The sequence below is a fragment of the Amblyomma maculatum genome, chromosome 6 (genome assembly GCF_055883805.1).
Source record: "Amblyomma maculatum isolate TAMU_Amacu chromosome 6, ASM5588380v1, whole genome shotgun sequence".
In the NCBI taxonomy this organism is placed as follows: Eukaryota; Metazoa; Arthropoda; class Arachnida; order Ixodida; family Ixodidae; genus Amblyomma; species Amblyomma maculatum.
Genome location: NC_139349.1, coordinates 7032830 through 7057845, shown reverse-complemented (window position 1 = coordinate 7057845; position 25016 = coordinate 7032830). Strand labels below are relative to the sequence as shown.

General features: G+C 47.6%; 1 protein-coding gene across 3 annotated transcripts in view; it reads right to left on the bottom strand.

The window, feature by feature from the left end:
• Positions 1 to 25016, bottom strand: part of Sin3A (SIN3 transcription regulator family member A) — a 110619-nt gene that overhangs the window by 18814 nt on the left and 66789 nt on the right. For all 3 annotated transcript variants that reach the window (XM_084605939.1, XM_084605941.1, XM_084605940.1), the window contains exons 10-15: positions 23280 to 23366; positions 23033 to 23151; positions 11614 to 11744; positions 6431 to 6528; positions 6219 to 6335; positions 3211 to 3501 (exon numbers count right to left, since the gene is read on the bottom strand). In XM_084605939.1, the coding sequence (XP_084462065.1) occupies positions 3211 to 3501; positions 6219 to 6335; positions 6431 to 6528; positions 11614 to 11744; positions 23033 to 23151; positions 23280 to 23366 (843 nt within the window). The remainder of the gene's footprint in view (positions 1 to 3210; positions 3502 to 6218; positions 6336 to 6430; positions 6529 to 11613; positions 11745 to 23032; positions 23152 to 23279; positions 23367 to 25016) is intronic.

The following is a 25016-nucleotide window of genomic DNA, read 5'->3' as shown; positions in this document are numbered from 1 at the left end:
GCCTATATTATGGCCTCCGAGATCACCCCCGCGCGGAGGTGAACTTGGAGGCCATGCTTTTACAAACCCAGATTGCCTTGACTGCACCAGATGGCGCCACATGCTTGGACGGCGGCATGCAGGCCCTTTGCGTTGGGACCAATCAGCACGTGAGCATGGGAGCTATCGGGAGAACTTACGGGTTACATTGGCTGATCGCGTCATTGCTAAAACATTTATTTAGAATGCCAGCTTAGCTCACAGCGCTGGCTAACCGGACTGATAAAGCAGCATATCTTCATGCTAATCAGTTTTTGTTCAACATTCCTACTAGTTGACGTTTCCTGTGCCGCTGCGCGTCAACCCAGCTTTCGTGGCTGCTGCTGATTCCTGCTTCATCGCTTGAGTCGCAGGCGAGCGGGTCGAAATCAAAGTGCCAGGCAATGCCAGTAACGTCGGTGCTATCAGGCGAAACAACGTCGCAGTACTAATTCTGCTACGCTGAAGCGCTGCTCGACTCGATTTTCTTGCATGTGCGATCACAAGCAGACAAGAAAACGCGACCCGAATGCGTCATCAGATTTTGTGTTCACGCGACCACCAACCTTGCCAGTAGGGGGCGCTCGTGTGGCGTTCTTGTAACTTTGACGTCATCGCGCGCTCGTGCCAGGAGAGAACGAAATCGAAACTGGCCCTGATAAATGCACTGATAATAAATTAATTGAGCTGTGCTGGAACTTTTTGGGTCGCAGTCCTCCTGTTTTGGACCACTGTGGATCGATTAAAGCGAAAATACCACAACAAAAAATGTAAGTGTCTATACTCATTTAAAACTGTTTTCTTTGAGCACAAGCGGATAGGCTGCGTGCGCCGGTTTTCCGAAAGCCGTTTACGGTCTCTAATTAGCTCTCATGTGGCACACTTTTCAAGTGTGCCGTTTTGCGTCTCCCATTGGCTGGCGTGACTAACGTGTCATTTTTTTTTCTTGCAGTTTTGCGTTCGCCGCCGTGGCCGCCGCTTCATGCGCGTCTCCATTCGCGCTTGTGTTTCTCGATGCACCGCTTTGTGCAGTTTTTTTCTTGCGATAGAGATGCCGGAAAACAGTAGATTGTAACCGTGCACATTATGAGCCTTTCGAATGAAAAAAAAAAAAACAACCAAAAGACGCCGGCCACAAGCGTGCCATCGGAACCCGAGTTACAGCCGGTGCCAGACTTGTTACATGTGCAGGGAACATCAACCACGCTGCCCAATGACACAGCGGGTTCACATTACAGCACACACTGCATCCCGGATAACGACACACTTTAAGTTGCCGCTGCCACGTTCTACTCTACAACGGAACCTGCGCACTGTGCTGTGGTGGGCGCAAAGTATGTTCTGCCAAGGAATCCGCAACATGCGAGTTTCACCTCGGCATTAGTGCGGAATGTGATGCTGATACAGAGTTAGTGATTGTGGACATGAAAGTACAATCGACGACCGATTTTTCGGACTCTCAACGGACCACGAAAATGTCCGAAAAAATCTGCACCACAAAAGCTCAATTTATTGCCTATTATTCACTTTGAGGCCGGAAAAAGTCATGAATGCTTTTCTGCACCACGCTCCGCTTCCGTGCTAACAGGTCCACCTGAATTTCGCTTGCATCAGCTCAGCTTGCGTCGGCTGCGCTGCTGCAGGTGAGTCATCGTCGTCCTCGCTTTCGGACTCCACAAGCACTTGGCGAATAATTCCTGTATCTATGAGCCTAGAGCACAGTTCCAACTGGTTGTCCACGTCTGTGAACTTTGAATTTCAGAGACGGCCGATGGAATTTCGACACCAGCAGTGCGAAGGTCGTGAATGAACTGCTCACTGCCTGACAACTGCTCGACGACGCTCTCCTCGTCCAAGGCAGCCGACTCGTCATTCAGCCCAAATCCCCTGTCGCGGAAGCAATTGCGCAGCGTTGTGGGTGCTACAGACTTCCACGCATCGGCAAGGGTACTAAGTGCTCCAAGCAAATTGTCAGAGTAGGTTTTCCTATTGTCGAAGCACATCACAACACAGACTCCGTTGAGTGCCTTCTCGCTGTCGCGTTGCACGGGGAAAAAAAAAAAAGTCTTATCAAATCCGGAAACAGAACTGAAGCCGATTCAATAAAATACAAGCCACAGTAGTGACAGAACGTAGTTCTCGCATCAGCATGACCACGGCTAGGCCTACTGCAAACACACAGAGGAACAGGCAGTAAAGCGATCACGCTAAAAGAAAAAAACAAAACAAAACAAAAAAACGAAAAAACCGAAGCACTCCGGCAGCGACGTCCCGGAAACGGAAGCTGCTAGGCAAATATTCTAGCCTCGATCCAGCGCGTTTAGCTAAGAAGCGGCACGCAAGGTCGGCACCGGTTTCGAGGCTATCGAAGGAAAAAGTAAACAAACAAGATGGCGGAGACACCACTCAAAATGTGTGGCAGTTGGCCCGGCTGACGCTTGGAATGTCCGAAAGATCGAACAGCCCTCCTTAATGTGTCCGAAATTCTGAGCAGCGTAATACATTGACTTTATAAGGTATGTCCTGGACCGGGAAAAAGTCTGAATAATCAAACATGTCCGAAAAATTAGTCGTCGCCCGCACTCGCCCAGATAGGGCTTATGTGCATGGCGCATTTACATAGGTTAAGCAATTTTATTGTGCACACAAAGCACGGAGCCTGCGGCGAGATCACGAAGACATGAGCGGTCAAACGCTGAAGTGCCACAATGGACCTGAGCTGTAGCGCAGCTCGCCGATCGCTTTCACGGTAGCTGCTGCCGGCGCGATTATTCCTGCTTTTTGTTGCGTACTACTCTCACGCAGCGCTTCCAATATTTTACAGAGTACCCAACTCACGTATGTATCGGTTCTATTGTGGTAGCTCAGCCATGTGCTGGCGTCAAAGTAATATATCGCGCCTCGCCTTGCAGCGCGGTGGGGGCCGTGCGCTCAGCAAAAAAAAGCTGCATGAATAACATACTTGCTGTGCACTGCAGAATATATTGTGCCATTTTCCCTGACTTCGAGAAATTTTTGATGGTTGCCCTGACATTTCCCTGATTTTTCCCGGTGCATAAAATTTCCCTGACAGCTCCCGGTTTTCCCGGTAGCTAGACACCCTGATAAAAACTTCGGCTAATCCCGGGTAAAGATAGGTTTCATATCATCCCAAGCGTACTACTATTAACGAAGAAAGGATGAGCAGACCACCTTGTTGAAGCTCTTCTGTGCCTCACGCCACTCCTCCTCCTTGGCCTTGAGCCTGCGCAGCACCAGGGGAACAGCCACCACAGGGTTGCGCTTGAGCCCTTCAACAATGTCGTGTGACTTGTCCCCATAGATGCGTCGAATGGCCTGCTGCTGCAGCACAGCTGATGAACCACCCAGGTTGTCGCCCAACTGGAAGCGCTGCCTTTCCTCCGCACTCATACGCTGAAGCTTCTTCTGTACTGCCTCGAGGATGCGGATTGTCGACAAGTTGGTCTCAACAACCACGTCCAGCTGCACAGAGAAAGGAAAACTTTGGGCAAAAAAAGAAAAAGCAATTCTAAACACTCGCTAAAAAAGCGAGTTCAGTTAGAACGGCTTCGTTTTAGTGAAAACGGTGCAGGTATATAAATGTAATTCCGAACTTGCCGGCTTCTTTGGTGCACGAAGAAACCATCTAGCAGCGGTTACTAGAATGTCTAAAGAGCAGAATGCGCAAAACAGAAGCCGGTAGGAAACAGATGTTATTGAGGTGAAAAAAACCATGGGCATGTTACCTCTCTGCAAGCATGGTAAAGCCTGTGTCCGCCTGGATCGCATTTTCATCTGCGAAAAACAATATCTGGCCCAAACTCAACAATTTCAGCATTTCAAGGATAAGAAGGGCCAATAATCAAGAATACAGACCAAGAATCTTCTGAATCTTGCTTAGTTCCGATTTTTCTCTCCACAGCCACAATCTCTGCTTTTTTTTCCTTTGTCCTTTCAGCAGAAACAGTTAGCCGTGAGCGCCATGCCATTCTCGGTATCAGCATCCTCGAGAGACTAGCTGTCTACTTGCATAAAAATTCTAGAGCATTTTTTTCTAACAAGTTCAGTTTCCTAAAGGGGTGGGGACACCAAATTTTTGTGCTGTACTTTTGTATTCCAAATAGTGCACAGCGATTCTGTAAGCAAAGAGCATGGTGTTAGAAGCCCAAAATTATGTTGCATAATTTATTATCATATTTCAGCACGCTGCAATTTTGGTTCGTTGTTGCCAGGTTTTTACTTGACACCAAAAAACAGAAGACATAACATTGAAATGTCACGTGGGCCAATAACTCGTGACGTCAACGAGTAGGCCCGTCATCTGCTCTATTTGCAGTGTGATTCAGCCGTATGCTGTCATGGTGGAGTCACACTACTGCATCCGTAAACGTGATGTTTGCGTTGTTTTGGCGATCCTGTCACGCCGCACCAACACAAACTATTCGGAAACATGCGTTGTCGCCTACAAACAGCTGTTGCCAACTTGCTTTTCGAAAACTTGTTGCTCGTAGCAGTGCCGATGTCGACCGCTCACTTCACTACAATTTTGCCCAAATTCCTACGCTATGTGAGCGGCTGGGAAAAAATAAAAAGCAGGAGAGGCTTTGACTATGAAAGGAGCGCATGTAAAATCTCAGGAGTATATAGCTTGAATCGCACTGATAGAGGCACCGCGTCTGTGCGGCGTTTCAAGCCCCGCTTCATGTGTGCAAATCTGGTGACTGTTGAGAGGAAATTCACAAATTTTAGCGAAAGAAAATAGTCATCGAGTATAGTTTTGGCAGAAATGAACTGAAATCGACAATTGATTACATCGCAGAACATGTGTACAATCGCTGCAAAGCGCCGGTGTGATCCCGGTACGCCGAGCAATGCTGCAAGCGGCCTGGAAAAGTCTTCAGCGCTACTTTTGGAGAGCAACTTAGGCGAATTGAGGACAGTCGCCACATACAAGTTTTATTGAGCTTATTTTATGAGATAGGCGGCCTACAGTAAAGTGGTGACGGAAGACTAACCTTTATTAGAGCGTTGAATCGCTAACCCGTTCTGAAGTGTCGTCCAGCGAAACTGATTAGGCCTAGTGAAGAGTAGGGCAGGCAGAGAGCAGCGCAGTTCGTTGCCTGGCGCGCCCACGGGAGGCATCGTTGCCGAAGACTCCGCGCTTGTGCAGGCATGCTACTGTTGCACGAGTATACCAGCAGTCCTGATAACATTTATCTTTTCTGGTACAAAGCCAAGCAGTGCTGATTGCCTCACTGCTGCGCCGCCGGCCACTCCGGTCTCGAATACGGCAACCTACAACAACGCCGTCAACAGCAGCCTTCACAAATTTTAGTGAACGAATATTGCCATTAAGCATAATTTTGGCTGCAGTGAGCTGTCGTGCTGTCTGTCAGAATGCTGCCCCGCTGGTATACGTACGGGTGCAATAGAACAGTCAAGACGAGGTGAGCAGTAACATAGTCTCTTAAGTCAGAAAACTGCGCGATGACGTCACAAATATTTGACTATGGTTTTTTCAGTGAACCTACATCACAGTTCATGCGCTAGCGATGGGTCTGGAATGCGAGAAGGAGCATTTCCATCAACTTTAAAAAAAAAAAATTAAAATATTTTCTACGCCTCCTTTGAGTCTAATACTTGACTGTGATGGTCTTCAAATAAAAAGGAAGCATGTGACAAGCTTTGCACAACCTTATAATTTGATGTCTCTACCCCCTTAATTTCAAACGTTCCATGCTCACTTTCTGCCACGTAATTATGATATCGTGCAGGCATATCCAAGACTATTTATTCGCAACAGTTTATGAAAACTAGCAAAAGTAAAAGAGGAAGTTAAATAAGAGAACCAGGAAGCACATCTTGGGAGGTGTTTGCTTATCCTCTCCCTTCGTTCCACTGTTCCATAGTCGTCATGTAGCCTTATTTCTAGGGTTAAACCAGCTTGGCCCTTAATTTTCAAATAAATTGGGGGCCACAAATCATTTTTTTTATGGTATTTCAAGTGCCCTTGAAGCACTTTTTTCGGAACTTAAGGGCATTCAAGAATTTCAAGGGCCTGCGGTACCCTGCCAATTTGCAGACAGCCCCCACAAAAATGCCACAAAGTCCCATTGCATACCTGTTACTGTGAAACTTCTGCTTCTGCTGCCCCAGTACAGGAAACAACAACGCTACTTTTGCATGCACTCAGCACCTACCTCAAAGCGTTCATCCTCACAGCGGTAGATGTACTCCTCGTACTGAGTCTTGCGTGAACTCACAAATGTAGAATCTTCTGACCATGAAGGAAACGAAACCCAAGTATCATTCAGGACCTGTCGATTAAACAAAAAGACGAATAATGAGTATGTTGTGTCACTAAAATAATGCCCAAACAGAAAAAAATGTTGACAAGCTCAGGTTAACTCACCTCTTTACAAAGCTGTGTCCTACCACTACACTTTGGCTGTACAACGTTTTTGGGGAGTGCCCGATAGCTGGCACCATAGCGCTTGCAGGCAGAGTAATCTGAAACAGAAATGAGAGTCCACAATAAGCTTAGTAAGAGATCACCAACATACCCCGTTAAAAAATTGAACTACAAGCTGCACAGTCAATTACACAATGCTGACGTGCGTGCAACAGCAGACGTGAAAAAATTAGAAGGGTCGAACACTGCTGAACCATATATGGAGTGAAACCATTAGCTGCGGGTGACCGAGCGTTCTTCTCCTTTTTAGTCTTTTGTTAGGCACGGTGCTGACTCGGGGACCACGGACACGGCACACAGCGACAAGCAATTAGACCTGGCATAGTATTGCTTTCGCAATAAAGCTGACAGTCATCTCCGAGAGCAGGCCAACCACTTTGCATTGGTTCGGCTCTAAATGCTTTGCATCAGCCCGCAGCAACAGCGGCTATGGGACACGTAGTAGTGGTCCTTGCTAGCTTTTTCAGGGTAATTTGATAATCTGAACTCCGAATAATTCAATCTTTTTTTTTCACGTCTCTTGTAGTTCCAATTAACAAAGTTTTACTGTAATTCTGCTTGCAATTTGCAGAAACACAACAACTTCCAGCAGAAAATAAATGACATGAAAAAAAAAAAAAGGAAAACAGACCTTTACACTAAAATTTGTGCTTTGACCAGACTTCGTTAGTAGCCAAAAACGTGTGGCTTTGAAGATCAGTAAAGCAGCAAATAACAATGGTCACACTGCCATGAATGTGTATTCAAAGTACAGGTTTGCATATTAAATACTGGCCACTTAAATGTCAAATCGAACTATTAAGTCTTGGGTGAAAAGGTTCATAAATAGCCAAACCCTAATACACCAAACACAGAAACAGCAACATTCCTGCTAGAATAAAGTATTTCAACCTTCTCATTAGCTAAACCGAGGGTTCTCACACTTTTTGTCTCAAGGAACTCCAAGCTATCAATATGCACAAAGGAACCTTTCTGCTCTCTCCATCGTCACAATCAGTCTTGTTGCTTGCATATAGATTTGTATTCAATTTTTTCTGTCGTTTAGTCTTTTGTAAGAATCCGTTTTCTTGCTTCTGGCAATCAGCTGTTTATCAGATGCTCACTTCCTGCCCCTAAATCTAAAACAAGAACATAGGAACTACACTCACAAGAGTCACAAGAGGAACGTGGCTCGATCGATTGGGCTGCGCACTCCTTGCTTTAGAGGCTGCGCCGCACAGGCATATCCTTCTACAGTAGAATCTCGGTGATACGAAATTCAAAGGGAGACGAAAATTTTCGTATCACCCGAAATTTCGTATCACCAAAAAAAAGCGAGCAAAATCCGTTTTCAAGCCTTCCAACAGGTACGAAATATTTATTTCCGTTGAAAGAAATCGCGTATAGCCTTCTGCACCTTTTTTTCCGCGAGATCTGATAACAGAGAGTTTTGAAAACTGAAAAATTGGGCCGCTGTCTTCTCTTGCAAAGACTCTGAGGTCACGGCGCGCCGCAGAACATCGATGCCGTCGACGGTGGGTCATCAACGCTTTGGTCGTCGTCATCTTCGTCACTGCATGGAATGCCAGGCTGTGATGACGCTTCCTCCGCAATATCTTCAACCGTGGTGGCGAGGTCGTCGTCTGCGGTGACGAAATCGTCAACGCAACAGTCGACGTCAAGTTGATTCCAGACATCGATGAGAATCGGGTCTGGCACTTGCGAGGCAGTAGCCACAGCGAATTTGAAAACCCCACACTTCGTGAAACAATTGGCGATGGTCGTAGGAACGACGCGATTCCAGGCAATTGCAAGAAAATGCACAGCATCCAGAAGAGTGATCTGGAGATTCGCGTCCTTCCTTTCAATCTTCGCAAGGAGGCGGCGCACCAACAAAGCTTTGAAATGGTGCTTAACCTTCCTTATAATCCCAGCATCCAGTGGTTGCAAATGACTTGTTGCATTCGGGGGCAGGAACACCACCTTAACACTCTGTAGTGTCATTTGTTTTGGATGGGCGGTGCACTGGTCCAGCAGCAAAACTATTTTTCTGCTGTAGCAAGACATCTTGCGGTCGAGGTACGTGACGAATTCCATAAACAAAGAAGACGTCATCCATGCTTTTTTGTTCGCCTTGTAGACGAAGGGCAATCGACCGGCTGCCTTAAAGCATCGGGGCTTTTGATATTTGCCAATGACTGTAAGGGGCATCTTTTCCGATCCGTTGGCGTTGCAACAAAACAAAACTGTGATACGTTGTTTGCTCTTTTGTCTGCCCCGGCAGGCATCGCCTTTAAAGCACAAACTTTTTTCGGGCTGGAGATTGTAAAACAGCCCCGCTTCATCTACATTAAAAACATCACGTGCCTCATGTCCCGCTATGTAAGACGACAGTGTGGTTGTCATCCAGTCTTCCACGGCGGAGGCGTCGACTTTTTTTCCTTCGCCACAAACAGTCTTGAAGGAAAGATTATGACGCACCTTGAACCGGTGAATCCATCCACCGGAGGCCTGAAAGTCATCAATTCCAAGTGTGAGTGCGATGTCCGCTGCCTTCTCACGAAGCACTTTTCCGTCGATGTTGACGCCGGCCGCCGTGACCTCTCTGAACCATGTTAGAAGAACCTCTTCCAACTTCACATGGTGGGCAGTTTTGGCTTCTTTAGAATTCATCGCGAAGTGCTGCACATTTTGCATAATTTGGTCGCGCTGACCAACGATCGTTGACAACGTTGACAGCGGCAGGCCTAGCTCCTTGGCCATGTCAGTGCGCCTTTTCTTGGGCTCTTTGTCCACCTTATTTAAAATTTCCAATTTGTCTTTAAAAGTCAGCGCCTTTCTCTTCCGTGACATTGCAGTAACGACGCGCTATCAACGCATTGTCAGCCTCAACAAACGAGAAAACGAAGCAACATGTAGCAACGTGTTGCCGCTGCAGCGGAGACTCCGGAAAGCAGAAGAGCGTGGCCTGCGGGGCGGCGGAGAAATGTCGAGAGGGCCGCAAGGCCGTGCGCACAACTAAAAAAAAAAAAACAAAATGCGGGAAGAGAGAGCGCGGGAGGGGGGGGGGGGGGAGGGGGGGGGCAAGATATCGCCGCCTTCCTTCGCCAACTTCGCTGCTGCCGCGGGTTGCCAAGCCGGTTTTTTCTCGCAGTATTTTTTTTTTCGTCTTTCGCGCGTGTGCGTGATCCGTGCTATCAGTGCTGCGCCGCTGCGCACGCTTTTCTCGCCGTGCGTGTGTGCGTGGGCCTCGACCAGTCATCATACCAAAGTTCGTATCACCCGTAGCGAAAAGAAAAAGTGTTCGGAACATCCGATTTTTTGCCCACTGAACGCAATGCAATTCGGCCGGGGAATTTTATGAATTCGTATCACACCGAATTTCGTATCAGCCGAGTTCGTATCACCGAGATTCTACTGTGCTTAGATATATGCTGGTTTTTCGGCACAAATGAATTCGTCAGTAGCAGGGTGAAGTTCTGCCACCGCCACTGAAATGTAGCGCCATGCCCCTCGTTTGCCACCAAACAGAGCAACTTGGCAAGCTGCCCTGATATCGGACGGGCTGCTTTTTGGGACAGTGCAAGGCCTGTGCTGCAGATAATGCCACAATGACTGTGCGAAACTGAGGCATAAGCTAGGATAAGCCGACACTTTAATATGGGCTTTTTGCGAACTGGGCACTGTGTTCGGCCAACAGTGATACCAAAATCGAAACAAGGGAAATGGTGGCAGTGGAAGGCAGGAAGGCAGTCCTGAGCTAGAGTAACACAATGTAGCTAGGTAATTTCCACTTTCACCTGTATTTTCCAAGTGAGGTTCCTTATCAATTATCAATGCAGTTGTTGCGAATGAAAACTAAACAAAATTGAATATTTGTTGATTTTTATGCATTCAAAATTAGCTATGAAGCTTTCGGACTCACTGTATCATTCTATGAAAAATGGACAGAGTCGGCATTAACAATGTACCGCTGGCATCCCAGAAAGGTCTGTGCATGATAGTGTCGTGCAGGTGTGAAAATGTCTTCACCTTTGCTTCAAGCATGAGTAGCTACTCCATCTCACAAAGAAAAGTTCTAAGCCAAATTTTTTACACCGCTGCTGAATGGAAAGGCAGAGGCAGAAATTACACTCCTAGAACCAAGACTGGAAATGAAAAATGGCACTGCTCTTCAATGCAAGGTCTGTGTACATTAGAAATGGCGCATAGCTCACCCCCAATGCCAGCAATGAGCTATCCAGCACTTACCTTGCCCACCTCAATTCAAAAATGGTCCACTGTACAACATCCCAAAGAAAGGTTACCTTTCTTTCGGTAACGAAAGAGGTAACTGAACGCTGGTAAGGTGCTTGATGCAGGTTATTCTAGCTGTCTTGCCTCATCTTTTACGAAATCTCAACAATTGCAGAGTAGTGCTAGGAACTTCCTGCCACAACATACTCCCTTTACCCATCAGGGCTGCCTTTTCAGGTGCACTTGTGACAATCTGTCTTTTTGATACGGCCGTTCTGCGCATGTGCGCCTCCCCACCAGTTCAAAGCAAATCACCAATCACAATAGTGCATGCGCTGTTTATACTGGCAACAGGCGTATGCGGCAGATCTCAACCATACGTTTTTCCACTTCGCACGTGCAGTTTGTGCCTCATGGAACTGGACCAGGGCTACGTCTCTTAAATGTGTTTTACTCCAGTAGAAAACTACTTTTAGCCTCTCCACAGAGGACGCTTCATCTCAAGAAAAAGTCGGCTAGTGCAGATGTGCCGTCCCTGAGCACAGAGTAAAAAGCAGCTGCAATGTTGCCCATGATGGTACTAACACAATGTTCGCCAACATTTGGAGAGATGAGAATAATTTCGCAGACGTTAATCCTACTGGGGCAAACGGCAGCGAGTTCTAAAATCAGACTGCAGGACAAGTGTCAAAATGAAGCAGCTACCTAGAACACTGCAAACGTTCTATGCCAGGCAAACATGCTACGACTGCCAGTTGACCTCATGACAAACAAGTTTCTGCTTTAGCGAAATGTTTAATTTGCCCAACAGATTTCCTAGCAGCAGGGCTTGATGTGGTTATTACTCCTCTTGCGGGAAAACAAAACTGCAAATGCCACTAAAGGTAAGAACATGGAAACGGGCTTACCAATTTCCATAGAAGGATCCCCCGAGATGCGTTCTTGCTGGACCACTTTGTTGGGAATGGGTTCTATCTGTCCACCAAGGTCTTTGTAGCCGATAAAGTCCTTGAACCACTTGAACAGCTCAGGAAACTTGCTGAAAAATGCCACAAAAGAACTCCCCTGAAGTCAAAGCAATAATGTTGATGAAGTACAACTTGACTTTTAACAAAATTAGATATGCCGCAGTTACCACAGTAGTTACAAGGTGACGCCATTGTGGCAAACTAATTGCCTCCATCTTTGCCGCGGCCGATCAACACCACCCCAGTGAGCGTCGTGGTAGCGCCGGCTGAGAGAGGAGGTAAATACCTCCCCTTGGGGGAAGGAGACTCAGCAATGGGTGCGCCACCAAGACGTCTACACGGGTTTCCGCGAGAAGACGACAGAAGGATTCTGTATCCAGCCGGCAAAACGAGCAGCGGCGGGAAATGCCGGGGGATAGCAGGCAAGGAGTACACGGCGCACACGAGAGGACATGTCGTCTTCTGGTTCCCAATGACGAAGCGACCAGTAAATACCACACGCTCTCGCCGACTCCTGCAGCAAACGCTGTAGTACGGCTTTGTACGAAGAATGCGGCGCAAACAAATGTCCGCCACCGAAGTCGCACCCTCATCCCCCAGCCCACGGTGAGTCAGAAGTCCTTACGTAACCTTGCCCTTCCAAGGAAAACCTTGTTTAAGTATAGCTAGCCGGCATGCTCTGTATTATTTGCAAGTGCAATAAACAGCATTAGAGTATTAATGCTGTGTCACCCCCGTCCTTTGTTCCCTCCGCGGGTCGCTAGCGAGGACGCTGCACGCGTGGGGTGGCGGCGGGACGGAAGACCGTCCCCCTCAAACCTCCACATCCTAGAGCCACATGACAGAGAACCTAATACAGTGAAACCTCGTTATAACGAACAGTTAAAAAATCGGGAAAATATTTCGCTCTATCCATAATTGGCAATATAAAATTTCATAGAAAATACATGCAAGAGCAGCAAAATTCAATCAGAGAAGGCACAGCAACTCGGAGGGTGCCTACTTGGGTCACGTCCATTTATTTACGCGCAAAGAACTGCGTTAACGCGGCCTGCTTTTTTGTGTTGATCGCGTTTTGTATCACGCCCTGTTCCACAGTTTGCAAACACTCAACAAGGGTAAACCCACTGCTCTCAATAGCACTGCAGTGGTGGCGCAGTAAATCCAATGCAGCAAGCGCTTCAAGTGTGAATGTTCTCATCGTCTGCAGGGTCAGCCTGAGCTTCGTCTGCGGGATGTTCAGAAACTTCCACAGCGATTTCGGCGTCCGTCAGTACAGTCGTGGTCACCACGATGTCGTCGCCGCCTACAAAGTCCTCTAGAGTCATTGTTGCGGGCATGTCACCAACAAAACGCGAAAAATTGTTTCAGGCTCATTGAGCTCGCGGAGCTCTGCTTCGTCTGGATCATCCCCATCGCCACTTGATGCACGGGCCTCTGCTGGAACAAAACCTGCGTGCCGAAAGCAGTTGGCAATCGTTTCGCCTTTCCCGCTGTCCCATGCCGCTTTAATGCTCCCAGCAAGTCAACCTTCAAGTCCTGCTTCACGAGAAGAGTGTCAATCAGTCTCCTCTTGTAAACTGCCTTGAAGGCTCCGATTTTATCTTGAGCTTGGTCTTTAACGTCAGTGCTGCTCTTTTTTTCACGTTCACCGCCATCATAGCACTACGCACACCGCGCACCACACTCGACACGACTACCGACGCAGCCTCCACCGAACGCTACGTCGGCCACACCACAACGCTGCTGCTAACATTAAACCAAAAAATGCGAGACGCAAAAGCCAAAAAGGCAAAAGCAACATTCGATCGTGCCGCTGCTGCTGAAGCGGCACCGTCAGCGATTGTGAGATGCGAACGATTTCTCGTGGCCTCCGAGATCACCTCCGCCAAACAAACAGGCGCGCGGAGGTGATCTCGGAGGCCATAGATTTCTTTGGCTGTCAACTCCCAATGCCATCGTGGCAGCTGTCAGCGCCTGCGAGGTAGTCCTGAACGTTTGCTGCGCCGCACAACACACATGTAGTGCAACGAAGCCTGCCTCCTGCGTCGCGAAGTTCGTAATATCCGTTTTATGCTGAACCGCGTTCGCTATGGGATATTAAAAATACATGTGTTTGACAAAAATATTTCGCAAGAGTTCAATATATTCAATAATTCGTTATACAGTCGAACCCGGATATATCAAACTTGAAGGGAATCGCGAAATAGTTCGATATATCGATAATTCGATATACAGAAATCGGCTCGGGACGGCGCTTACGATGCGAGAAAATAATACCGTATATGTCGCGTAATCAACTCACTCACATAATGAACCCACCCTCCGCTTTTGCACTCAAGAATTTGGAAAAAGAAGTGTTAAGGCCAGCTCGCTCACACGCAAGCGATCTCAGCGACGAGCAGGAGTGACAGAGCAAAAAATTTCCAACTTGTTGGAACTGCATCCCTGGCAGCTCAAAACAAAGTTTCTGTGTCGTTGCGGCGGAAATCACCAGCAGAAATCGTCAGCGTTTTCGCTTGCTGGTCGCACTCAGTTTCGGTCCGAGTGCTTCGGTGGTCTCATCCACAGCTCATTTCTTGGCAGCGTACCAAGATGCTGCGCAGCGATAATGTCGCCGCGTGTATCTTTTGATAGCTCCTGCGGCGGCGGGGAGCGAACTTGGCAGACTGCCCGTGATGGCTTGAGTGCACAAGCCTGGTTCAATTTATCACGCCGCGCCTGGGTCGGGCGTAGTCCACTGTCACAAAATCATTGGAAAGCGTGATACAGTTGCTGCAAATGCTGTTTGAAGTGAAAAATGCTAAAAGCCAATGTCATGATCGCAGCTGACCGCGTGCGTTCGTTGATTCATACATGCAAAAATGAACGACTCTCGCAAAAAAAAAAAAAAAAAATGCGGCTTCGTAACGCCATATCTTACGCTACGCCGCGCGCGCAACGGTAAAAATAGAAGACTCTCGAAAAAAAAAAAAAAAATCTGCCGTTTGTTAACTTTCGCAGGCACCATAGCCACGTCAGCCGCTGCGTGCAGAGGGTTCACAACAAACGCTGGAGAAAGCGTCCGATGTTCTGTCTGAAAACAGGCCGAGCTGGCTTGGCGCATGCGTAATGCATGCTACTGCGAAAGAAGGGCGGGAAAGAGGAAGGAGAGGGATAGATAGGCAAAAGAATGGGCACACCCTTGCGCTTCGCTCTATCGCGTTTTTCCCCTCTCGTTCCCACCGGTTCTCTCTGGTTCATTCACGCACATCTTGCAAACGTCAGGTGCTGGCGCGCGGGAAACGATAACCGCAAATGCGCGCGCCTTTGGGGAATGGCGCGGTGCTGCCATAACCGAATTGTCCCCCCTCATTCCTTCCGCATGACTTGAAAATGTCACGCGGCAAACGGCCGAGGGTGATGCCATCGTCTTTGGGAAAGGCACACTTTCCAGTGCGTGAGGCGGAGTTTGATATATCCAACGACCGGTGAAATTGAGCTCGATATATGACGCGGCTTTCCTATACTTTTACATGGGATTTTCAAGGGGATATTCTGTGAGTTCGATATAGCCAAAATTCGATATATCCGGGTTTGACTGTATGCGTGTTCATTATATCGAGGTTTGACTGTATTGCTCCTGTGTGCCGTACAGTGTACCGTATTTACTCGCATAATCCTCGCACTTTTTTTCGCAGAAAATCGGTGCGAAGTTAGGGGGTGCGATAATTACGCGGGGAAAATTTTTGAACAATGCTTTGGAGTGCTGAAAGCAAATGTAAATAGGCTGTGAACCGGGGTTCTCAAGCCAGCTATTGTAAATTTAACCAAAACTTCAATTGCAAGCAGGACTTACGTTTGTAATAAAACCACAGAGACGACAAACACTAGCTGCAGAAACACTTTATTTGCGAAGGCTGGCCGCCCGCAACATCACCATCACTCAGAGTCCGCGGAGTCCACGTCGACATTGCCATCGCTATCGCTGGTCGCTGCTTCGTCGGCTTCCTCAGCTTCACCCTCTTCATCTTCGTCCCACACCAAGTGGTCTTCTGTCGCGTCTAGGGCGTTGGAAATGCCAGTTTTCTTGAAACTCTTCACGACCACGTCAGCGCCAATCATGCTCCATGCATCTGCTACCCAGCTGCACAGCAGCTCCACAGATGAACTGCGTGGCCCACCCGTTACTTGCCCGGAAATCTTGCGCCGAGATGCCTTCTTTCCTTGCAATTACGCGCGCCTGGTTCCGCATCTATTGACACGGCGCAACCATCCGCCCGTAGAGCCTTAATGTAGTCCAGGAGTGCAGTTTCAACCCCAGGAAACTTTCCCGTCTTCGGACCACGGAAGGCACGCCGAGTCTTGCTGGTTGCCTTGAGCTTGTCGTGCTGCCGTCTCCAGTAGCGGACACAAAACTCGTTGACTCCGAAGTGTCTGCTGGCAGCGCGGTTGCTGTGCTCCAAAGCGCACTCGACAGCTTTTAGCTTAAACGCAGCGGTGTAGCTTGCCTATCGCCCCATGGCGAAGCGGCACCGAGAGCACGGTGACAAAAGTAGCACGCACTGAGCGAGGCATACGAAAGTCTTCGCAAAATGGCAGAACTATGCGCGCAACTCGGGAGAACGTGCGGCGGTACCAGCGGAACAAAACTGACGAAACACCTTGACGTTTCCTTCTCGAGGCGCTCGGAGTGGTCGGAGCTGGTGATGATGATAGTCGGTTGGGTCGGGTAGCGCCTCCTGGTAGCGCACGCACCTAACGGGGCAGCTAGTTTCAGTAGCACTTGAAAGATAGCGCTCGCTACGCGTAGTCGACTGCCGCGGTGCAACATGTCGACTCTCGCGGAAGTGATGTTGGGGATGCGATGATTATGCGAGGAAAAAAAAATTCAAATTTTCGATAGGCAATGTGGGGGGTGCGAGCATTATGCGAGTAAATACGGTATTTGCCAGGGTGCAGTCTTTGCTGAGCAGTGACCAGTAATCACTTTATGGAGGAGCGTTCCAGGTCACGCGCTGCCATATAGGCACAGATTGCTTTCTCCCATATGCAAAGTTCCACATCATTCAGGCTGTGTTGCACCAAACTTTAGACTCAAGAGAGGCAGAGACACGAGGCAAATTTGCACTCACACCCCGCATGTAAGTGCACCAGAACATCAGATGACAATGAAAGTGACCACACAATGCAACCAACTGCGTATCTGATATAGGTGATTTAGGTGCTGAGCAGGTTTTTAAAAAGCTTGTTCAGAAATTTCATCTGGGTTTGCAGGAATTGGCGAGTGGTGCTGCATACAAAACATTCTAGGATTCCTCACCCCACTTGCAAATTACTGTATATTTTAGTACACAACGGGCATCAAGAACACAACATATGAAATCAATAAGTGGGGAAGCAAGTTTTACACATATACTCAGTTCAGGAAGGGGTGGGGACTCAACTTCATGATAGTTCAAGGTGTCCCAGACAGTGCCTGCAATCACAAAGTTAGTTAACGATGCATGTCAAGCCAACAACAGGCAGTTTATGAAACAAATAGCAGACTCCCATGCCAACTTTGACGCACTCCAAAGCACCACTGTTATGCCAACGAATCATGGATGCATGAAGGCCTGTCCTAGCCAATGATACTGAGACCAGCATCAAAGCTATGAAAGGAAGGCAGTACGATAGTCATAATTACCGTTTTTACTCGATTCCAAGCGCCTCCTTTTCTTTTTATTGTCCCAATGCCCAAAGAGAAGGGGGTGTTTAGATTCAATAATTCCCTTCTTTTCGAGGCGATATCTCAATGAGAAGAGCACAATAAAGAATTTATTTGGCAAACTTCTTTCGCAAACGCGACTGCAGTTTTCCTAAATTTCAAGCTGTAGGCAGCCCAGCACAAACTCGTTCAGACTTCCAATACAGCTCTAAAGAAAACTGACATCAAACCAAGCAACGCACGACCACGATGCGCATGAATTCCGCCAAGTGCCTCCGATACCAGGCCCACATAGCGACATACTGATAGAAGTATCGGGATCGCTTTCGTCCAGTTTTCGCCATTCTATACAGCCATCTGCCACATAGTGTCAGAATACAGCAACACATGAAGCTGGAGATCACACTGGAGACTCTGAGCGTTCGATGACAGATTGAGCAAGTGCGCTTGGCGGCCTTTAAGGGGGGACACGGCTCTTTGGCACCGAAAATCGGCCTGAAAATCGGATTTTCAATTTTTTCATTTTCGTATTCCTCGCACCATTCCGCATCTGCACGCAAATTTTCATCCTTATACCCCGCGTATTTATGAAGTTATAGCGATTAAAAAATGCAGTACCACACCCACTGCCCTTTAAATTGTGGACAAACGACACCCAATTTCGATCGCCCGGCGCATGAGAACTACGCGCTCCACCGCGGCGATTTTGGTCTCGTTCGAAAGCGCGCGCTTTCGGCTTATTTTTTCTTTCGGAAAGCAACCCTGTGCGCTCCGCCTTCCCCATAAAAAACAAACAAAAAGATAGCATGCAGCGCGCGCTACTATTGGCCGGTTAAGGCACGTGATCAAAATGGCGTCGTTTGGTTGGTTCCGGCAAGCTAGCCCTGAAATGCGGACTCCCAGTGACGCCATTTTGTCTTTCTGCCGACCACGCTAGTGCAACGCGAGAGTCATGCCAGGCGCGAAGAAGTACCGCTCTTTGCACAAGTTCGGGCGAAAGCAACCAAAGAAACGCGTTAAGAATGCGACTTCGTTGCATACTGTGCAAGAAGCAAGTGCCAGTGCTGCGGGATTGTGTGACGATCACGTTGCGGGCGGCGACGCTTCTCCGATTCCGCTGGACAACGGCGCCGTTCTTCGTGCCGACTGCAGTCGTGTACGTATTGATACCGCGCCTGTCACTAACAGTGACATAACTCAAGTGAGTGCCCGGGAGCAGGCTACGCTTGATAGACTGGTATCGACGCCGGCGACGGCACGAAAGACCGCGCTGTTCGCCGATGCAAGTGGTGCGTCCGCAGAGTCAGATGCGGACGGAACAGCCTCCTATGCGGTAATTGACCTCAGCATTGTGAATATCCTTCTGGATGCCGTGCGGTGCAAAACGTGTCGTGGATGCGTGCGTTTAATTACCAGCGACCGGAGCTATGGCCTCGCCGTAAAACTGATCGTGCTGTGCGACAACTGCGGTGAGATTGCGGCCGAGTGGAACTCGCGGAGGATTGACGGCGAGAAAAGGTGCAATCCTTTTGAGCTGAATATTCTGGCTAGTCGAGCAATGCTGTCGACCGGTAACGGCCAGACAGCAATGAACGATATCTTTTCGGCGATGGGGTTGTCGCGGCGCGGGATGCACAACAAGACTTTTCAACGGCATCTGAAGAACACACTGCAACCCGCTGCTACCCGAGCCGCCACGACCGCTATGGCACAAGCCGCGCAGGCAGTGGCGAAGGTCTACGATGACTTGTGTTTTGGGCATAGGGGGAACATTGCCGTGTGCTACGACGGCACATGGATGACGCGCGGACACTCATCACATATAGGCGTCGGTGCCGTGGTGGAACTCTTCACTGGTTACGTGCTTGATTATGTGGTGTTGTCAAACTTTTGTCTGGGCTGCGAAATTGGTCCCAAGCCAAACACTGACGGCTACGAACTTTGGAAATCACGCCACCAGTGCCAAAAAAACACCAACTCCAAGGCTGGTCAAATGGAGGTAGAGGCTGGCAAAATTCTGTTTGAAAGATCTCTGCAGCGCCACAACATGCGCTACACAACCATGCTATGCGATGGGGACAGTCGCACGTTCAGTGCTCTTAAAGATGCTGCAATCTATGGCTACATTGAAATAGTCAAAGAGGACTGCATAAATCACGTGCACAAGCGTATGGGAGCAGCTTTGCGCAACCTCTTGCAGAGACACAAGGGTGCAAGGAAGCAAAGTCTTGGCGGCAGAGGGAGGCTGACAGCTGATCTAGTTGACAAGCTGGCAATATATTATGGCCGAGCGCTTCGATCAAATGTAGGTGATGTGGATGCCATGCAGCGAGCTGTGATGGCGACATATTACCACATCACATCTACTGATGACTGCCCCAAACACAGTTTGTGTCCTACCGGTGAGAAGTCATGGTGCCGCCACAACGCTGCAAAGGCAAAAGAGGAGCCTGCACCAAAGCACAATTACAGTCTGCCAAGAGATGTGGCTGATGCTCTTTTGCCTGTTTATAGTCGTTTATCAGAGAAGAGCCTGCTGCAGAGGTGCATTCGGGGGAAGACCCAGAACTCGAACGAAAGCTTCCACTCGGTCATCTGGACCTTGATCCACAAAGAGCGGCACTCATCACTGTTTGCTGTGGAAGCAGCCACAGCAGAAGCTGTGCTTCGCTTCAATGCCGGCTGCAAGCATACAGCAGCAGCAATTCTGCAAGAATGCAGTACAAATGTGACAGCAACTGGGTCCAGGAGAGCTGAAGAAAAGGACTTGCACCGTAGCGCACGTTCTGCAAAGAAGCGGGCGGCTTCGCTTGGCGTTGCTAAAACAGAAAAAAGAAAACACCGCGACAGCATGCACCCCGACTATGCTCCTGGTGCATTTTAATAGCATGAGGTCTTTGGGGTTGCCCTTCCTGATTAAATGCCGTGAGGCTTGAGTGCTTCCGACAATCCCCCAATTTTGGTAGTGTTGCATTTTTTAAAGATCAATATCTCTGGTCCTGTTCTTGCTATTGCTTTAAAAAATTTTTTTCTAGAAAGGGAATCCTGCGAGTCTCATGAAACCAAGGTAAATGCAGTGACCACAAAAGAAAATTTGCTGAGAAGGTTATGTTGTCTTCGGTACCCAAATGGAATTTTCCTTTCAAACGTTTCCTATTGCGTAACTTTGGCTCAAATTGGCATAGGCCATTAATTTTCGCTTCAGATCACTTTCCACCTGTTTCTGATCTTGTTGACATATCAATCATTGACATAATTTACACCTACATGCTGTGAAGTGTTTTTCCTCGTTTTCTCAAAACTGCAATTTTGAGGGTGCTGCAATTTTGGAGGAGAGATATCTCTTGGTCTATTTGTGCTATAGCTCTCATTCTTGTCTTGTTAGAAAGAGAAAACCTTCGACAGTGCCGTAGGACAAAAATATGTACAGTTATTATGCGGCAACATTTACAGAATTAATTATCAATCTTAGGTGCCAACCTGGGCTTTTATTCATAAAAGTTTGACTTATTGTAACTTTGGTTCAAATTCTTCTACCACGTTAATTCATGACTAGCGGCACTCTATGATCCTTCTAGATCACTCTGGCAGGGCTATTCTCATCATGCCATAAAGTGTTTAGTAATTAACTCACCTCCAAACGAAGAACATGAATTAGGTAATATTTTGAAAGCTATTTCATCTACAAAAAAACTAATCAGATATTTGAAATCAGCATGCAAAAGTACAGTCGACGTCACCCCTGTGTAGAGCGCTCGATCGGCGCACTTCCCTGCATAAAAATCGATAGCTCGTCACAGTTTCTACATTTTACAAGCAATGCTTCTAAGGAAGTAGATCCACACAGACCTATGAGGAAGATGAGCATGAGCACTTTTTCCGCAAATCGTGGGTTCATTTTATTTTGTTTTTTTATTGCGCGATGAGCACTGCCCGAGCGCTCTACACAAGGGTGACGTCGACTGTACATTAATGGTGCAAGTTTCAGTCAGATCCACCCATAAATAAGGAAAAAAGTTTTAAGAGGGGTGTCCCCCCTTAAGTGCTCTTCCTTGCAAAAAAGCATCCCTTGATTCGTACGCGAACATTTTTAATTTTCTTTTTTTTTTTTTTTTTCGAAATAGGGGGGCACTTAGATTTGTGAAAATGCGGCAATTGTGGTGAATGAAGCTATGTAGTAAGCTTTGCTGGAAGTTTTTTTGCACAACATCATTACAGTCCCCAAAATAAAAAAAAGGGGCTAATTTTATTCCCTTCAATTAAGTGTGCAACTTATGGGAAGAAATACTCTTCTATTGCGTTGTTGAAGGTTGTGGGAATCGTGCTGCCCAAGCGACACAAAACATGCAGCCACTGCTGTTTTGTTAGCTAGAGACCCCCTGTGGAGTCACTGCAAGAGGGAGGAGACAGCAACCGCGCTGCTGACCCCTCCCAAAGGAAGCTCTTCTGCGAATTGTCAACAAAACATCGTTACGTTCTTCCCGTGTCGGTTTCGCATCACGACTGGGCCACCCTCTGGTGGCGTAATAAACTCTGCGCAAGGCTGCGCACCAGAAGCAAATGGGGAGACTGCCATAGACTCTGGCAGCGGCATGTACGTACGGTGTTACCTCCGTGTTCCTTGGCTTTGGCCAGAGGGCGAGTGATAAAAGCACGCATCTTGAATGCTTGCTCGAGTCCAGGCCCAAAAGAAGATCAGCGGTGGCCTGTGCGGCAGCGGCACGTTGAGTCGGGAGGGCCCGGTATGGCATCGTTCTCCGTAACCGCCGGCCAGTGCATTGAGCCAAGTGCCTCCGCTCGATGACCAGCGTCATCGAGATGAGCATCCCTCATCTTCCTCGTTATGTGTCGTGTGAACTTTGAATCTTTGAGCCATGCAGCCTGCGAGCTCTCTTACTCTGCCGCAAATGCGAGTAGCTTTTGATTTGTGCGCGCAGTGCTGTGGCCCCATATATTGGGTGCTGCGGCTTGGCTACGGCTTTGTACTGAGGCCCAAGGGTTAGTACAGTGTCTGTGATAGAGCTTTTTGTGCATTAAGCACTTGTGCTTATAACTTGTGCTCTTGCTTCCTTTCGAGCAGAAGAGCAGGCGCGTAGTGCATTTTGACTGTGCCCTTGGCTTGATCTGACTCAAACCTGTGGTATGTGGGTGAGGTGGCCACACGCCATCCAACGACAACTTGTGAACTAGTCCCACAAGATGGTGAGGGTACAGGAGCAGGTAAAACGCGTTAAAATGTACTATGAAACGGCAGCAGCAAGGTAGATGTGCCTTTCAGATGTGAGTCTCAGACAGGTCATTCAGACGAGTCTTTCAGATTAGTGCTATTTTGTGTTCCTGGACAGATAGTTTCAACTAAGCGTTACTGTCTCAAAAGCAATTCATTCATTTGCCTGTTGCAGCCACCGATATCCCCACTTACCTCTAACAATCGCTCTGCAATACTAAAAAATCTAGACAGCAAGACCGGAAGTACATTATGAAATCTATCCACAGTGGGAAAATGGTGATGTATACAGCTGCCCCAGGATAGGTTAGCTATAATTTTCATTAAGGGCAGACAGCTACTCTGGCTTAACATGCCCTTGCAAAGCCATCGACTACAAATACACCTTCAAAAGCCTAATACACTTCCACATAGTAAAGAATGGCAAAAATTGTGCAGCTTACCCAAGGAATGGTGTTATAAGGTGAACGAGCTCTGACCGAGAAACAATTTCCTGGTTGTAAAGAATTAAGCAACGAAGAAAATTGTCGTACACTTCCTGACCACGCAAAGCCCGGCGAACCTGTTGAAAAAACAACACACGAAATGCTTAACACTCTGGCTTGCTGATGCAAGGATGCCACACTGATCGTGCATGCTTTATATATATATGTATACATAAAAGAAATGCAGTAAATGTGAAAAGTCTACCTTATCAAAGAAAGCAAACTCATTGAGAGTGCCATGCTTTCCGGCTTCAGCAAGGCTCACATCCTTGAGACTTGTCATCTTTTGTTTCTGAAAGGATAGAAAACAACCATTAGGCCACTCAAAGAAAAAAAAAGAAAAGAAATAATACTGAAATCTCAACTGTGTGTTAGTAGCCACACACACTTTTATTGCGGAATCTGCCCATGGAATGTTAGAATAATGGAAATGCGGTTACTTTGATCATCTGAATTGTCTCGAAATGCAGAATCTCGTCATAAACTAAGCTCTGCTGATACCCTCATAATGTTGCCCACCTTCCCTACTTCAAAAAAAGGAAGCCAAATGCCACAGTTTTGGCAGCAACCTGCTAAAGCATAGGTGGGATGAGTCACAATACTGGGACCCGTCAACGATACTGCAGTACTTTCAGATATAAATATTTTAAAAACTGTCTGGTAATAATAAAAAAAAAGCACTTTTTACTATACTTGGAATCAAACTAGGAGAACAGAATGCATCCCCCCTAGATATAAATATTTTAAAAACTGTCTGGTAATAATAAAAAATAAAAAAAAAAGCACCTTTTACTATACATGGAATCAAACTAGGAGTACAGAATGCACCCCCCTAGATATAAATGTTTTAAAAACTGTCTGGTAATAATAAAAAAAAAGAAAAAAAGCACTTTTTACTATACTTGGAATCAAACTAGGAGTACAAAATGCATCCCCCCCAACATACTGTTCTTTGATTTGCCCACAGTAAGCTCACCCACTGGGCTTATTGTGAGCTGTGAGGAAAGCCGCCTTCTCAACAACGCTGGACCACTGATGAAACGCGCAGCCGCAAGCATTCACGCGCAGGAGTCTTCCCACGGAATCGTGCAATTTTATTAGATAGATTTAGCATTGCGTGATCCACCACCATGATCCACTGCCGTGCACCACTAGAGCGTAGGTGCTGATTGGTACTGACGCAGCATGCCTGTTTCCAGCCTGTGGCACCATCTAGCGCCATCAAGGCAACGTGAGCATGAACAGTGGATAGCACTATTATTCAGAGCAGCTCTGCCGCTTGCTTACTGCTGCCGTGTGAGCGTAAGTACGCATGCGCCGAGCAGCCTGAGGGCGATAGATGACACCATGTTCCCATCATGACGGCGGATTCGACGTGCAGGGACTAATCGGCACACGATAGCAGTAGACGGTAGCACATATAGGTGTTCTCAGTTAGCGGATTTAAAATGTTCCTGCTCCAGAAAGCTTAGGCCAGTTGGCACGATGTCTAGTTTGCATTGAGAATGCTCGCTTAGTATGATGATGGCGCAACCACCCTGACGTATATTAGTGCCACGGCGCCGAATCTAGGAATGAACGTCTGCGGTCACAACCCTCAGTTACACATCCATCATGCTGGCGCCTGCAAGCTGCACGTCAGGGCACGCTGCACTGTCTCCCAAAGCGGTTCTATATGAATCGACGAGACCGCTTTCACGTTTTGCGCTAAGGTAGTGAAAAAGATGAAGCTTATGCGAAAAAAATAAAAGGAAAAGAGTCACTTGAACTCTCCAGGAAACTGCATCAACGCGACGCCAAAAGTGCACGCCGACTGCATGGCTCTCGACAAATGAGATCTGCGGTTGTGCTTCGAAGACCTAAGCGCTGATACGAGCATACCCCACAAAAATAAAGTTCCTTCCTATAATAATGTGTCCGTGCTAAGCTCGAGCGTTGCACT